This window comes from Pteropus medius, unplaced genomic scaffold (genome assembly GCF_902729225.1).
Source record: "Pteropus medius unplaced genomic scaffold, Ma_sr-lr_union100, whole genome shotgun sequence".
NCBI lineage: Eukaryota > Metazoa > Chordata > Mammalia > Chiroptera > Pteropodidae > Pteropus > Pteropus medius.
Genome location: NW_024349519.1, coordinates 15,565,468 through 15,583,922, shown reverse-complemented (window position 1 = coordinate 15,583,922; position 18,455 = coordinate 15,565,468). Strand labels below are relative to the sequence as shown.

General features: G+C 32.5%; 1 protein-coding gene across 15 annotated transcripts in view; it reads right to left on the bottom strand.

Moving 5' to 3' along the window:
* SOX5 (SRY-box transcription factor 5) overlaps window positions 1-18,455 on the bottom strand; it is a 907,668-nt gene that overhangs the window by 90,637 nt on the left and 798,576 nt on the right. For all 15 annotated transcript variants that reach the window (XM_039882498.1, XM_039882492.1, XM_039882491.1 and 12 more), the window contains one exon: window positions 10,814-10,899. In XM_039882498.1, coding sequence (XP_039738432.1) covers window positions 10,814-10,899 — 86 coding nt within the window. The remainder of the gene's footprint in view (window positions 1-10,813; window positions 10,900-18,455) is intronic.

Below are 18,455 nucleotides of genomic sequence, written 5' to 3'. Positions count from 1 at the left end.
AGGAGAATAAAAAGCTTTTGCTTATTATTATCATTATCATTATTATTATTATTATTATTATTAATTATTATTATTATTTAGTTCAATGTCTTGGCTTACTTTATATATGTTAACCAAACATTTTAGCTTTACTATTTCTAATAATTCAAACTTCCTTTAAAACCAAATAACTAAATTCAAGGGGAAACCAGTCATATGAAAAATATTTAGGGCACACATTTGAAGTAGTAGCTGTTATAAAGCATGGTATAGGCAAATTTCAATTACAACTCGTTATCTTAAAGCAACTTCTATAGATAGAGGGACAATATTTTCAATAATTCTGCCTTATTCAAAAATAGAAGTAATTGTAATTTTAACTATCACTATTACTTGTTTTATTCTATGTTGAAGAAGTTCTAGTATTGGCAAAAGCAAGAGAGAACATCGTTGACGTCAGAGTCATTAATTACGTTAGTCCAATGCTCATTGTGGCCAATCATTTGGGAGCAGACTTTGAACCTGTTCCTCCATTTCTTCCTTTCTAATTCCTTTATCCAATAAGTGGTTGGATAAGGAAAAAAAAAGAGATGGCATTAAGAGAAAGGTCAGGATTAAGAAAGATGGAATAATTAAAAGTTTGTTTCTCTTTTCCCTTTCTTTCCATGCCCTTGGTCTGAGAAACTTCCACAGGAAACAGACAATTTGAAATGTGCTGGGCTGGCTTAAGCTTTTTATCTGAAGGAATCGAATAGGGCTCTGTTTTCAAGTCTTGTGAAGATACTTGCCAACCAAACACAACTCAAAATCGTAATGTCATTTTTCACCTTGGTCCTTCCCTTAGAACAGTTCATTCATCACTGCAAAATCTTATCTGCATGATTATATAATCATCTTTGAATACTATCTTTCTTCTAAGAAGCAAATAAAATATCAACAAGACTTGTGATGTAAACAATCTCACTTTGAACCTTCTATGAACAAACAGATATGAAACAGCACGCTTCTCTGTTGTTTTGTTTTCTGAATTCCTTGATCTTTCAAAAGCTTTCACAAAAGAATTAATTCACAAAGCACAATCACTGAACTCAGCAAAAAGGAAGCAATTCAGAAGGTTACTAATATGCAAATCCTACCCATTATTTTATTCATCCTTAATTTAAGAATCTAAATGCAAAAATAGCATTTTTTCTCCCTTCATTTTACACAAAACGACTTAAAATATATTTGATTATATGCATTTATTTTTATGGATACACTGGTAAATGCGAAGAAGTTAGACTTAGCTTTCAGTTGCTAGGATTCCAGACACACTTCTGTTAATATCTAATTTAGCCAGGTCACTACTTAGAGTCTAAAATGCCTCATCGATAAAATTAAGGAGTTGGAATAGAATGGTTTTTAAATTTTATTTTAGGAGTAGAATTTTTTATTCAAATAATCTTAGCCAGTAGAAGTCAATCTATAAACAAATAAAAGTCAAATGGTACTATTTGGGGTACTTAAAGCCACTCGAACTCCTTTGAATAGTTTGAAACTTGTTTTCAAAGGTCTCTGAGGTCCTTTCCATTTCAAATATACTTGTTAGGACAGGAGGTTGTATGACTTTCTTGAAATTCTATTCCAATTTCACACTCAATATATTCTCTTAAAATTCAAGCTCCTCTATGATCCATCAAGTATTCTTAACTGACTTATTTTTGCATTCCTTATGATGATTAGCTTAATAGCTTACAAAGAATAAACATTTGCTGAGTAAATAAAATTTCCAGGATGCTATGGGGTTTATAAAAAAATTTGCTTTCACATTCAAGTTTGAAACCATAGGAACTAGTTTACAAGGAAGTAATAATGCAAGTTTATAAATTTTCTCAGATTTACGTGAGAAATAGCTTAGCTGTACACAATAAATAGAAAGAGTAGAATAAGAGATATGGGCCATAGTATATATTCTACTAATATATCTAGAAAAAGAGTAAGCTTTGAAGGGTCATACCAGAAAATCTTTTGTATATTATTAATTTAAAATATAATTATATGAATAGCATCTATGTAAATAAGTTATTTTCAATTTTATAAGGTATTTATTTAGAATATTTACCGGTAGCTCATAGAGATTAATTATTTGCATTATGCCCATGGAAAACAGGACTTGGTAAGAGACAGTATTTTTATTTTATAAGATATATATTGAGATAAAGAGTAAACAATAGCAAAATATAAAACACTATACTCCAAGTAACATCATAGTCAGATTTTTTTTAAAGTAAACTCATTGCCTCCCATAGATTCTTGTGATGGGCCTTAAAATTATGCTGCACAGAGGAATAAAATTATTTCCTCATAAATAAGACAATATGCCTCAATTTTACTAACTTGTTTTTCATGCTGCCTTGTAAAGTAAATCCACTTAAGAAAAGTGTGCCAAGTCCTAGTTTGCGAGACTGTCTTTAAGCAATATAAAAATAGTTTTAATACTAGTCAGTAACACTTATTAATCAACTACTAAAACCAAGCATTTATTATTATCTAGCACATAGTATTTGATAAATGGTAATTAATATACTTATTGCTCTGAGCTCTTTATGTATACTATCTCACTTAATTCTTACAGTAAAATATCATTTATTCCCATATTTTAAAGACTAGAAAACTAAGACACAGAGAGGTTAGGTAACTTGCCTAAAGTCAGAGCTAGTAAATAGCAGAAGCATGATTTAAGGCACAGATGCCTGCAGGTCCTATACTTTTAACCATTATGTTATAATGACTCTAAGTAATAGTCCCTCTTAAAAATATTAATCTAAAGATAATGCCTTAATATAATAAAACTTTTACTTTAATCTTTGTTATCTTCCCTCTAATTATCTGCTGCTGAGAGACTAATTTTTTCTGTATACAATCGGTTAACTATAATGATGTCTGCCCTATGCTTACCAGTTGTATGTAAAGCAATTGACATATTCCGGTTGCATGCTTTGAGGATTAGCCATACAAATAACGCATAATATGCATGATAAGATTCAATAGTTTTCTGGTATCAACGAACCCAGCATTTGTTCCTCTTAAGGGGTATCTGTCTTCATTTAGCTCTTTAGGCTCTAGATTCTTATTGGTCTTACTAAGGCGAAAACTTTTACTAAAATAAAATTTTACTTATAAGGTTGAATTCATCTTCGTAAAATATTCTTGAATAAATTAAATGATACTCTTAATATAAACTAAATGAACAATTAGGTTGAAGAACAAATTTTAATATAAATACAATCTAGGAATCTGAAGAATATTAGTTGCTCTCTTCTTTTACATATATATAGCCAAGATTAGAAAATTGAGTAGTTCTGTAAAATATGTATACTTTTAACATTTTGATAAATTGATATTGTTCTTAGGATTGTATCTACTGTTGGCCTTGAGCCTAGCAATCCTTTCATTACAATAATTAGCTCAGAAACATTTTAGGATAACCTAACTACGTTTTGATTAAGAGACTACAGAATGCCACTGAAGAATGGGCATGGCCTTGTGACCAGAAAACCTGGCACTTACAGTTATGTTACTTTAGTGAAAGCAATGATAGAACTTTAAACATAATTTTGAAGTTTACCATCTATTTAATTGGTCATTACAATACAAAAAAATGGGTACTGTGGGAAAGCACACGTGTAGTGATATCTTTGTTAGCATGTAATGAGACACCGTAAAGATGCTGGAAATAAGCAAATGCAGAAATAGCATGAAAAAGAAGCTACTGTACTGTCTCTAGTCTAAATGTCAAACAGCTCCCAGGAACCCTAGGGGTAGTAATAACTATGGATGTAGCTCCTACCTTGTTCTTCCTTAAAGGAGATTCTTGAACACGGCTGGGTTCTGACTCTAGCCCATATGGGCTTGGAAAAGTCAGAGAAAATGTTGGCTGCACTTTTCGGGCCTATTTGCACATGTTCTTTAGTATGCAGAATGTCTCTGTATATAATTTAATTGTTGTTGGGTTTTTTGCCTCTATTAATACATATGCAAATGATTCACACTTGCAGCTGTGCTGTATTAATCATATGTGTGCTTCTGTCTGTCTGCCCTACAGGCTCAGGGTTGAAGGGAGAGGAAAGGAGGGAATTCATTCTTTTAACCTCCAAGAAAATTCACTCATGCACACAGAGTCTAACAGCAAACAGCACACCAGGGTTGTAACTAAAATGAAGAGCAGTTGATCATTTTTCACCCTATACGGAAATGACCATGACCTTAAAGTTAAGCTGAATAGTAGAGTATCTAGGTAGGTAAAGATGAATACTTACAAGTATTTATCCTTGTAAGTAATTCCTTCAACAAGAAGGTAAAAATCCTCACATCTAGACTTCTCCATATGGTTATTTTTTTCCTTATTGATTTTCTGGGGGTTCTTGGTCAGACACATAAAACCATGTTCAGTCACCTATAGTGCTCTGAGAAATATGAAACATTTATTTGTGTCCTGTCATAATTATTGACCTCCTTCAGAGACTGGCAGGAGGTTGATAAAAAGATGAACTTCAGTTTTTCATCCACATCTACCTTGATGTTACTCTCTAACAGATAGAAGCTTAAACTATTTTCACTATGACTTCCATGTACCTTTGATAGCTATGAAGAAGGATTGATTTCAGTTGATATTTTGTATGATTCATTCTCCATTGTGACCACATGTTATGTACTATTTCCTCTATCCCAGAGAATGCATATTACTGATGTTACTGGTTACTGGAACTGTAGCCCTATGTGATTTCATTTATGACAACTTGTAATGTCGAGTCTGTATTCCAAAAATATTATATAGATTTTAAAAATTCTATTAAAACCGTTAAAGGTTGATGAATTCAGTAAAACATTTTAAATAAATGCTACTTGCTTGTTTTGAGTAAAAAAATGACCATTCAAGAAGAATTTTGATCTTTTTTCCTCTGCTTATCACTATTGATCATTGGTTGGAGTCAACATTTTTGGTTTCCTATAGGTAGAGCAGGTGGCAACCATATTTTGGCTGACACAAATACAGTATTTATAAAATGAGAAATAAGTGGATAAATACATCTAATTTCAAATTTTAGAAGTCAAGTTAGAATATTAGAAATCATATACTACACAATTACCACTATTAAAAAAAAATCATGATGTCCATCAAGTAAAATGCAAATGAATGATAATATGAGAAATATATATTAGATGAATTGTTGCCATTCTATGCAATGACAAATATCCAAAATTTTCGAAGTGTAACTTTATTTTTTTTAAGTAAATATACTCATGTTTTAATATTGAAATGAAGCTGGATTAGTTTTCTGTGTAAATTAATTCCCATCCTATAAAAAATACTATATCAGTAGAACAAATGTCAAAAGCATCATTGGCTCTGGAAGAAAAAAAGTAATTCCAAGAGGAAGAGGAAAGAAAAAAGAAAAAAAATGGGAAAGAAGAAAGAGAAGAAAGTGAATACAGTATATGAGATTGTTATTGGCTAATTACCTTTTGATGATATATCTTTTCATTATTTAGAAATAATTTACTTTAGTGTTGCATTGGCAAGTTGAGCCATGTTGAGTCAAAAGTACCTCCAACAGTTCATATTCTTACGTATTTTTATTCATTGTATGTTACGTATTCTTATACATTAACTAATAATACTATGGGAATAATTAATATTGCAATCTTTGGTCTTTTTACATAAAATATGAGTTTAAAGGAATTATGTAAACTTTAATAAATGTTGAAATACAGTCTTTATACAGCAACCCATGGTTATGATAAGATAAAAGGAGGAAAGAGCAGGAGAGAGAGAGCTAGAGATTTCTTCCAACAGGGGCTGAAGAAAAAGTAATGTTCCCTGGTCTTTAAATTAATATCATTTGTTCCAGAAATTAATCATATATTGCTTTGTTGTTTTTTTTAAAATGATTATGACCATTAGCTCATGATAGTTTCTGTCCATTTATAAATATGCTTTGAGCACCAACTATTCGCCAGGCATTCTTCTGAGCACTTAAAATACATCATTCAACAGCAAAATATAATAGTTCCTGCTCTGGTGGAGCTTAGACAATATTTGGAATGGACAGATGATAAATAAGGAACATAATAAGTTATATAGTATTTTGGAGATGACTAGTGCTATAGAAAAAAAGTAGAATATGGGGAAAAGGAAGTGTGGTACTTCTGGGAGGTTATTTTATGAGTTAAATAGATTAGTTAGGGTAGACCTCAGAGAGATGACATTAGAGCAAATTCTTGAATGAGGTGAGAGAATTAGCCTTCTAGGCAGAGGGAAGAGCCTTTCAGGTAGAAAGACAGCTAATGCAAAATTCTAAAGTAAAAGCATGCCTTAGCAAGTCAAAGGACAGCAAAGAGCCTAGTGTAGTTGAAGCAGACTGAATAAGGTCATTTGGAGCAAAACTATTATAAAATTTTATTTTTAAATACTGGAGTGCCAAACACAGTACTAGGCATATAGTAGTGTTTTCATGTTTCTTGTATTTCATTAAATGAGAATAGTTTTTATTATAAAATTTCAACGTATATATTAAATTGAATTCAAACTACTAAATTTTTTCTTCCACGAGCCAATGGTGCTTTTGATATTTGTATTTCTGCTATTGTCTTTTTTAAAGGATGGAAATAATTTATGAAGAAAATGAATCATTACTATTCAGCTTAATTCCAATATTATAAAACAGAATATTTACTTAAACATAACAGATGCATAATTAATTGAAAGTATAATGTTAAAATTCACCATTTCATTTAATATATATTTATTGAGTCCATAATATATTCCAAGCACCTGATTGAGTGCAAATGATAATGAGTCATTGACTTCATAGATTTTGCCATCTGCTAGAAGCCAGAAAGTAGAATTGAAAACATATTCTACCAGTGCTATATGAGAAGGAGAAATACAATGTGCTCTTGGGTCACATAAGAGCTGCATTAATCTAGACGTGGGGACAATGAAGTCTTCCCTGAAAAAGTGATGTTTTCACTTGTAACCTCAGGGGTAAGTGGGAGTGGGCTTGGTAAAGTTGGTGGGTAATACAGTTGTAGGTAGAAGAAACATCACATGTAAAGATCCAAAGAGGAGAGAGAATTTGAAAATGTCAGGGAGTCATTTAAAGTCTGTAAGTAAGGGGAGGATGTGATCAGATTTTCTAAAATTAGAAGGATGATTCTGACTAACACATAGTAGAGAACACATTGAAAGAAGCAAGATGAAGACAGAAAGACCAGTTCGGGAGCTATTGTGGTATATTAGGCAAGCAGTTAGAGTAGCCTGACCCAGAAGGGTGACACTTACAAAGGAAAGAAACAAAGGAAATAAACAGATGGATACTTAATATATTTAGTAGGTGGAATGAATGACTAGGTGTAGAGAAAGAGCGAGGAAGAGGTGTTAAAGATAGCTCTCACGTTTCTGGGTTGAGCAATAGATGGAATGGAGCTATATGCCAAAAACAGAGAATGAGAAGGTCTGAGGACAAGGAAAAACTGGCAAGTTCCATTTTGTGCTGTTTCTAGTGTCTGTAAGCATCTATATATATCCTCTGAATAGTCAAAAATTAGCAAATAAATAGTTGGCTATATGGATCAGAAGCTCAGGCAAGACTTAAAAGGCAGAAGAAACAAAGACAGATATTTCATTATATAAGCAATGAATAAAATAGTGCCTTGACAAATGTTAATTTGTATGTTTTATGTATATAACCTAAATAAGTCATTCTTTTCTATATAAAAATAAATATGTGTCAATGCTTATACTATTTTAACCGTACCTAAAAGTACACAGTAAGGTCCTTTTCAATGTAAAGAATTTTTTGTTACATAGTAAATATTTTATTATCTTATCCAGAAGCAAGAAATAATATTTAGCTAATAAAAGATGGCTTATTTTAAAATATGTCATTTTGTTCTACTTTTGTAGTCATCTTTATTATTTTTTAATAAAGGTCTTGGTTATGGATTTTACTTAATATCCAAGCCTGACCAACTATAAGCAAATGATTATTTCAAAGGAAAACACAAATAGTGGTTAAACAAAGTCAACCATGATTAAGAATAGGTGTACAGTATCCCTTCTTAAATCTAGATGTTCAAAAAGAAGGCTTGAATTGACATATATCTTTATAAAGAGGTAAGAAATGAAAAATGCAGAGTTTGAAGTAGATAGCTATCATTATGAATCCTGATACTTTCAGTATTGCAATTCATAAAGAGTATTTGCATTAGTACTAATTAATCAGCATTATTGTTATAATTTGATTAGCAAATTACTGAGTTAGCAAATGTCCTAAGAGGGGCAATGCCTCCAAAGTTTAAAATAATATTGCCTATATTTGGAGAAGCAAATGTAATTGTTTTAAAAACCGTGGATTTTGAACTCTGTGACCCAGTTTTCTTGCTTGCCAAATGAAGATATTAATATATAACACAAAGTAGTATAATTAGATAAAATGACATAATCCTTGTGAAAGCCTTACCAGAGACTCTAACATAGAATCTAGTACAGAATCTTAATAACTAAAAGAGAATTTTAGTCACTGAAAGGGACTCAAAAATGATAAACCCCACTCAAGGAATACTAAGGGATGAAAAATGGAGATTTAACAGAGTGTAATTAAAAGCAGAATTTGGAGAAAATTAAAGCTGGCTCATACATTATACTCCACTGGGATGAAACTTCTCAGAAGTAAGTTCTCAAGATTGGGGTGAATGTTGGATAAGGGATAAGATAAGACAAAGCAATTCTGACTAGGCATTGTAGTTAGTTTTGCTCTGACCCTCTGGGAAGAAAAATTTGGATGCTGTTTTAAAGCAAAGAGAGGGGAAGTATTACAGGTCTCCTTTACAGCTCTGGGGAAAGTTGAAGTCTGGGGAAATGAGTAGAGAGTAAATTGGTGTAGGCACCCTAGTAAAGGTATGTTGATCTGCTTCAAAGAAAAGCCAGAGTATCTGTCATCACATGCATTTGGAATATGTTTGGATTTGTGTACCATATTTTAATCATGAGCAGTGTGTGTGTGTGTGTTTTAACAGTAGCTAATATCTTACCATAAAAGAGTTTTGGATTATTAATTTTCTTATTAGACCACAGTGTTGATTTACTGAGATCCCAATTAAAATATATATTTTCAATGGGTACAATGTCACTTATGTAAAGATCTTTATAGAACAAATTATAGTTAAAGAAAGAACAAATATGTTTGGTATCTTTTCTCTTGTTTTCCGATAAAGAAAAAAATTGTATCTTTAAATTTTAAGGGAATCTGCTATCACATCATAAGGACAGAAATAAAACTTAATTTGTGTCAAATATTCTAATATTATCTCTATAGGAAAAGAGGTTTGGATTGTTGCCTAATATTTTCTACTAGAATCCTGCAACAAAACATAGGGGAGGCCTCCAACTCACCCTTGCTCCCTTTCACTATTAATCCAATGGTGAAAGCCTAACTTGCTTTGAAAACAGACATTGTAAATCTCTAAAACTATTATTTTTCACATTCAAATCTACTGCTGGATACTTTTCCCTCTTCCTTTAATTCCACTACTCTTTTTAGTTTTACCTATTACAACTACTCTGTATTATAGTCTTTTCTTAGATGCCATTTCAAAGGATATAAAATGTCATGTTACTATTATTTTCTCTGTGGCTCCAACACTTCTCGAGGTATTTCCAACAGAAAGTCAGATTGTAGCTTTTTGCAGAAAAGGTGAAATAGGAATGACTGTTATCAACCTCTGGAGAACATGTATGTCTCAGCTTCTCCTATGTTCTTTGTGAGGTCCCGCTGGGTTTTCAGAAACCCACAGGTCTTCTGACAATCCCCTTTGCGGGCCAGCTGTATCTATGTTTTGATGTTACAATACAATCTTATTGACTAAGATTGACCTATCATGACAGTGCACTTTCATGAATATGTTTTAATTTTATTAAGCACAACTGCTTTATATCTGGCTTTACAGGCATACTGTGTTTTTCAGGCAAAGAAAAATATGAAACTTCTCTAAAGGGAAGATTAATCTTATTATTAGATGGTGTTATTCCTATTAATTCCATAACTATAAAGTCCATAATAACAGAAACTAGGAAAGATTTTATAGGACGCTGATTTGAAGATTTAAATAATTAATAAAAGATACCTATAATATAATTTTATTGATGTTCTTTTCAACTCTAGAGACAAAATTTCCAAAATCACTTGGTCATCTAGTAAAGTTATCACTTGACATTCTTGGATATGTGGGAATATGTATTTTGCAGGGATAAAAACTATCTAAACTGATGGTTGGATAAAATTGCGCTCATTTAGCCACCTGCTTGCTTGGTCTACTTACCCTTGCTTGCCCAATGGAGCTGGCATTAGCAGGAAAATAAAGAGACCTACAGATTGCTTCAGTAATACTGGGCATCTTGAGCAATTTTAAATGTAATTTTTGTTAAGTTTCCTTGATCCATAAGTATCTGTTTGAATATCTTTTGTAGATATTTTTGTTCTTTTTAACTTGATGAGGACCATTCTGTGAGGAAATTATGGCACATGGTAATCAAAGCAAAACTACAGCTCATTTTGTTAAATCATACCAGGCAATAAAAAATTACAATAAGCTATCTTTAGTACAGAGAACAGGGCTAAAAATTAAAAGAATCAACATTTTAATTTTTAGTTGAGGATCAGTACAAATAAATTCAAAAACAAAAAAGAGTGAGACAAATATCACTTGTCAGTTGTATTTTGCTTTAACAGGATAATAGCTATTTTCAGTATTTACTTAACCTTTGTCCCTTCTGTATTGTTTCCTGACTTACCTGCAGTTGGAGTGGGCCTAAGCCTGGTGTTGCTGCGGCAGCAGCTGCCATGGTAGTTGGGATCAGCTGAACAGGGTAAGGGTCACCTAAGTAAGAGAATAATAGAGGCGTCAGCACCTTTTATCTACTCTCCACCTGCAAATTAAACTCATGCATTCACTCTTTCCAAAAGCCTTCTTTTGTGTGCCTTGCTGAGGCCTAATGAAAAGCTCTATTGTGCAGCCTTTTACTAACACTCTTTTCACAATTCTGGCTGAGAGAGGAATGTGAATAAAAGGCACAAGCAATTAAGGCGGAAACCTCATCCTTTTTTCATGATGTATTTAGGAAAATGGGAGGAAAAAGTGCACATTGATCAGAGGACTGCACTTTACAACACACATACACACACATCACATACACTCACACACCTGACAGTCTTGATATGAGCACACCAACTCCTCAGCAAATTTAAAATGTTATTATAAAAGGAACTTAACAAATTTAATTTTATTTTAACAAATTAAACTCTAAAGATGTAAGCCAAGTAGCTTATCTTTTCAATGCTATGTTACTGTCTTGACTGAAATAACTACTTAAGTTATGTCCTAGGGACAAATTCATAATAAAGAAAACATTTAATGCATTTTTAAGTTATATAAAATATTAGTATCTTTGTTATTCCAGAGACTAATGTTTATAAAAATATAAATGAAGCAGAACATAAGTCGTTTCTCCCAAAGAGTTTCTGTTTGTGTGAATATCTAAAAGAAATTAAATCTAAGTAATACAAAATTGATCTAAGTCTTAATATATGACCCATAAAGATATAGACACACACATATATACATATACACACATAAAAAAGATTATAATGTATAGTTTTGATGTAAAAAATTTTTTCTGCTTAGGAAAGAGGCATGACAAACTTTTTGCATGTAGCCTAATGATACTCAAACTGATATGTAATTATTATTTGAAATATGACCATAACAAATAATTGAAAATAATAACTATAAAAACAATTTTCTAATATATAATATGTGTTTTAGGAATCTAATTTAACATGAAAAACTTAGTGAATGTCAAATGTATAAATAATATAACTGACAATAACTCAGTTAATATATTCATTCAAAAATATTTATTGAGTACCTGATATGTTGCTATGAACTGCTCTCTCTTGACACTAGAAATAGAGCTTTAAAGAAGACTAATATGAAGAAGTATATTTACTGGGATTTAACACCCTAGCCGTGTGTTCATAGTCATACTTTTCATATTTGTCAGTTCCTTAATGTTTTACTTTGTTGGGATTTGTTTTTATGTGAATATTTAATTTTTCAGTTAAGTGCATGTGTGTGTGTATTTTTTCATACTTTTATTCTTAAAGAGGGCCCCCAAATTACATGTTTTAGGCTTCAAAATGCCAATATCTGACTCTACCACTGCTGATTTGGTCTTCCTAGATCTTACAGCTTAACGGAAGAAAAAGATAAGTTGAAAAGAAAAAAAAAGTAAGATTAGTATAGAATGTATTGACTGGTAAGATAGAAAAGTACATAATGCTACAGACTACATTGTGGGTGGCCCAAACCTAGTCTAACAAGTCCAAGATCACCTCTAAGAAGAAGTCCTGTTTAAGCTAAAACCAGAATTAAGTGAAAGCTAGCCAGGCTAAGAAGAGAAGGAAGAGTATTATGAGGGAAGCAATTTTCATGAAAACTTGTAGTCAGATGGGTCTTTTATATCCTAGTCCAGTCAGTCCCTGCATTGCTGAAGTTCTGTGCAGATAAGGAAGTAAAGATAAATGGGGCTAGAGAGGGAATCCTGAGCCAGATTATGCAGGGCTTTATAAACAATATTAAAGAACGTAAACTTTATCCCATAAAATAAGGGAAACCATGAACATGGAAAATAAAACGGGCTGAGTAAAATCACCTGGTTCAGAGGTTGGAAGCTGCAATCAAGAATATAAAGATGCAGAACTCATATATAATGCATAATAATAGTCTGGACGAGGGTATGATGTTGGAGTAAAGAATGACGAAGAAAGTCAAATGATATTTAAGAGGCAGAACTGACAATACTTAATGATTTTTTGCAATGAGAGAAAGAGCAGATTCAAAGATGACTCTCGGATTTTTCACTTAAACAGCTAATTGGACAGTGGTACTATCTGTTGGGTTTTCAAACATGGATGAGAAGCAAGATTGCCCCTTGGGCCTGGTTGAGGAGAAAGGCGAAACAGAGACGATAACTTCGGATTTAAACATTTTAAGATTAAAATTACTATTAGATATCCAAATAAGTATGTTCATTGAGGCTCTGGATAAATATGTTAGGACTTTAGGAGAGTAATCCATATAGGAGTCATAAATTTGAGAGTTGTCAGCATATATCTGAATTTAAAGCTATAAGCCTTCATGAGACCGTTTAGGAGTTATTAAAAAAAGAAAAAAAGAGGTCCAAGAATTACACTAACATTTATAGTCGAGGAGATAGGTAACTAGCATAAAAAGAGAGGAGAAATATAAACTTGGTGTTCCAGAAGCCAAGTAAAGGAAGATTTTCAGAAAGAGTGATGACTTTTTTCAAATGCTGAATTTAGTAATGGAGAAGTCATTTAGTAACTTTGCAAGAGCAATTTCAGTGGAGTGGATAGTGGGAAAACCGAACTGGAGTGAGTGTGATAAACAAAGCATGTCTGAGGTTAAGAAACTGAAAGCAGAAAGTGTAGACCCTTATTTTTTGAAGTAAAGTTATTGAGGCGCAGCACTGGCATCACCTAGAAATTTCTTCGAAATGCAGAATTTCAGACCCCACCCCAAATCCACTGTAGCAGACAACCTCTAAGATGGAACCCCCAATGACTCCCACTTCCTAGAAATGCATCCTTGTATAATTTCCTCCTCTTGAACAGGAGAGGGCAAAATTGATGAGATATTACTTTGAGGATGAGTTTACACCATGACTGGATCTGTCTTCCTTACCCTCTTCCCATCCTTACTCTCCTCTCTCCATCTTGGAGCAAGCAGCTTATATTGTGAGCTGCCCTATGGAGATACTAACATAGCAAAGGACTGATGTCTTCTGCCAACAGTAAGCAAAGACATGAGGTCTGACAATAGCCAAAGGAGAGAGTTTGGAAGCAGATTCTTCCCCCAAATTAAGCCCACTGATGACTACAGTACAAGCCAACACCTTGACTGAAGCTGTATGAATGATCCTGAGCCAGAGGTACCCAGCATGGGTGTGTCCAAATAAATGTTTGTTTTCTTAAGCCACTAAGTTTTAAGATAACATGTTAAAGCAACAAGCATATATCTAAATTAGAATTTAAATTTTAAACAAGAGCCCTACATTATTTGTATTCATTTGAGAAGTACTGAAAAAGACAATTGCACTGAGATGTTTTGCATTAGCTAGCGGAGGATATGTAATCAAGGAAACTTTATTTAAAATGTATACACTTGTAAAAATTATAGCATGTTTGTACATCAAGAAAGATCCAGTAAATCGTAAAAAAAAAAAAACACCTAATGCTACAAGTTGAGGGGGCAATTGATGTTATATGATAAGGCTTTAATTATCATTTGGTATTTTCAATATGTAATCTATAAAACGTTATGAAATTTTATAAAGAGAATTTTAGATGTTTAAATGCTGAATTTGTATTTATGCAAACTAGCTAAAACAACAAATATAGCATGACTATTAGAATTGACAACTAAAACACTTAAAACTATGTAAGTCATTTATATTCATTTAATGAATATAACATATTAAAATTAACTGCCTTAAAAGTATAGAGGCTGTGGTGCTCTTCACAGTAATAATTCAGTTCATATAATTTACTCTTCCTGTTGTGAATTAATCAATAAATAAGCACTTATAATATCTACCAACTGACCAGAGTTCTGCTTGGTGCTGTGGGAGATAAAAACAACAAAACAAAACAAAACTTAGTCTCTATCTGTAACACAACTATCTTTTCTAATTAAGTACTTATTTGAGTAGTATTGACCATCAGTAGGTACTATGGGAGTTAAAGGAAAACTAATTATTCTCTTTAGAGAATAAAGGTAAAAATAAGAGTGAGCTTAGCCTTAAAAGTTTGCAGGTAGAGGAGAGAAAAGAGGTTTTATGTTGGGTGAAATGCATCAAAACGTGATTATGATATGCAGAAGGAATGGAGAGAAAACCAATTAAATTGATAGGTGATTGAATAAGAGAAAAGAGATTGAAGGTAGAGTTAGGAAACTGTTCAGATTTGAGGATATTTAAATATGAAAAGGCAATGGATAGGAAATGAAGTTTAACAAGTATCATTAAAGAAGGTAGGTACTAGGAGGTCTTAAAGATGAACTTTTATCTTTAACCCCTGGATTGACACTAAACATCTGCATAGGTGTTTGGGCAATTACGAATTACTAACATCTAACTGTTAATAACAATTTGAGTATTACGTGTGCATTTGAAGCTCTTCAGTTAAAATATAGACCATTATGTAACATTAAAAAAGAAGCATATATTAGAATACTATTTTTTCATTTCCTAAATTTATTAATGTCTATTAATGAAATGAATATAATTATTTTTTTCTTTGCACATATATACAGTTGAGCCTTGAACTATACCATTTGAATTGTGCAGGTCCATTTCATGCAGAACTTTAAAAATTGTGCTGTTTTTTATCTGTGGTTGGGAGTCAGCAGATGCAGAGCTCCGACTGTATACATTGATCTATGCCATTGTATATAGTGACTTGAGCATCTGTGGACTTTGGTATACACATGGGGTGTCCTGGTACCAATTCCTCACAGATACAGGCCAACTAAGGTTTAGAGAGTCAAAGTTATACACAGATTTTTGACTGTATGGAGGTTGGCGGCCTTAATCTATGTTGTTCAAGAGNNAGAGAGAGAGAGAGAGAGAGAGAGAGAATAACTATTATGTTATATAAATGCTATATTGTGTGGGTGTGTAGATGTATATTTACAAATAATTTATATATGTGTTATGGGCTGAATTGTATTCCCCAAAATTTGTATGTCATAGTCATAAACTCTAGGATCTCAGAATGTGACTGTATTTGGAGGTAGGGTCTTAAAGAAGTAATTAAGGTAAAATGAGGTCACATGGGTGGACCCTAATCCAACATGACTGCTGTCCTTATAAGAAAAAGAGATTAGGACACAAACAACACAAACAGAGGAACAATCACGTGAGGACAGAGGGAAAGATGGCCATCTCCAAACCAAGGAAAGAAGTCTTAGAAAGAAATCCACCCTGTTAACACCTTGATCTTGTACTTCTAGACTCCAGAACTCTGAGAAAATAAATTTCTGTTGTTTAAAGCCACCTAGTTTGTGATATTTTGTTATGGCAGCCCAAGAAAACTAATACAACATGTTTGCCATATATAGCCACATATCAATGTATTTGACGTTTAAGTGAATTGGAGAAAACAAAAGACTAGCCGTGATAATTAAAAAGATTACCAGAGCTATTATATACCTTTAATCATATATAGTTTCAAAGATATAAGTTTATAATCATAAACAGGGTATCTAATTTCCAAAGGTTGGTGTCTAAGGCACCACATTATCACAACCATCTCCATCCAATATGCAAATATACATTACTTGAAGCATATCTACCTTGTTACTAACTTTTCAGGCCCAGAATGTTTAGAACTAGTTTGTTTGAAATTTGCCCCATTACTAAGTAAACACAAATACAACTATAAAAACAGCCAATATAGCAATTTAATTTTTAATTAAATTCAAATTATATTTAATTAACTTCAAAATATATTATATGCATGTTTCAATGTTCTAAACTGGACATAGAATGTATCAGGCTTTAAAAACAAGGACAAGGATAGTTCTTGATGCAAAAGAAAAATTTAGAAACTGTTGGAAAAAAAGATCTTTTATGGAATTAAATTCTGTCATCTATTTGTACCATTCCTCAATTAACTGTACTAAAAAATATTACAACAGGTTTATTTTGTAAATACCTCATGAGGTACTTCATAAAAATTAAATAATGGAAAATTCTGACTTTTAAAGTTCAACCATGTGTAAGTTATTCAAATTTACTTTAAGCTAGTGAAAAGAAATTTTTTTACTCTTTCCTAGGTTTTAACCATTTGAACAGTTTTTCCCTAAGCTTGTCCAAAATTAATTTGCTTCTTATTTTAAAGCCAAGTATGGAAAATTTTAGCTTTAAAATTTTTCAAAAAGTTAAAGAATATGCTGAGGCATATTAGTCAATTGTTTTCAGAATACAAGCTAGCTTACAGTATCTATTGCTACAAATAATATAGCTAGTATTCAATAACTCAATAACTCTGCAGGAAACCTATTAATTGCATTAGTATTAAAGTAACAAATATTTAGTTATTAATCATCTCCAGCGACACTATGGAGGATGCATTTCTATACTACATAGCACAAATTACGAAAAACAATGTTTTCCAACAAGTTTATTTAGACTGAGAAAGGTTGTCAAAAGTATGTTCTTACCCAGGGTCAAGGACACACACCCTTTCATCCACTAAACTAACAGAAAGGTTTTGGAAAGTTTTAGGGCATTATCCTCACTAAAATAAGGAAATTCACTTCCTTAATAGCTTCCTATGGTTTTTTGGGTTTAGTTTTGTTTTGCTTCCTCGACAAATACCAGATTACATTCTCTTGGTGTTGAAAAATAGAAAAATTAAAAGCTATACACTACACATACATACGCAATCCATACTCTAGACCAGTTCCAAATCAAGTGAGGGAGATAAACATGCAAACCAATTCAACAATACAATAAGCAAAGCAGAAGAGTGTAGAAGGTATTCTAGATACCTCAAGAAAATAACAGCCTGGAAAAGTGTTAAGGAAGTTTATTTGCTAAAGTGTCTCAAAAAAAAAAAAGGCTATTTTCACTGCTAAATTATCTTTTGAGACCATTTTATCATCTGCTTTCCATATCTTCTAACTGCTGGAGAGTCACATTGTAAGTTGGCTATTTAGTGCAACCAGAATTGCTCTTTTTAATCATATTCTTAGACTGGTACTTAAAACATCTTGCTCTTATCACTCTGACTTTTAGGTGGAGGGAGCTCTGTAGGAGTCTAAGACAAAATAAAGTTAAAAAGAACACTGTGAATGGAACTTTGAAGGAAGTTGCTTTCTTTCATCTCATGGGCCAGTAGATGAATTGGTATGTTCTTCCTGCTTAGAAGGAGCCCCCTGCCATTTACAGGGCAGTGCTAACAATAACCACTATTCTTTATTGGCCCCTAACTCCAGGCTTATTTTAATACTCTCAATGTGTCTGATGCAGAAAAGGGAATGGTAAGTTATGCAGCTAAAAGCAGGTAAGACACATAGCTTGAAGAGTCTCGTGTTTTATTTTGAAGGCAATGTGAAGTCATCGAAAGAGTTTAAACAGGAAAGTGATATAGTCTGATTTGTGTTTTAGACAGATCAATTTTGTGGCAAGGGACAGAATTGATTGGAAGAGGGAGACGGGAGATAAATAGACACGTTAAAAACTATTGTAGTAAATCTAGTGGGAAATGATAATGGCCTAAACTTATCATAAGGGAAAAAGAGGAGGAAACAAATTTGGGAAGCAGACATGATAACCAATTTTATGGGAA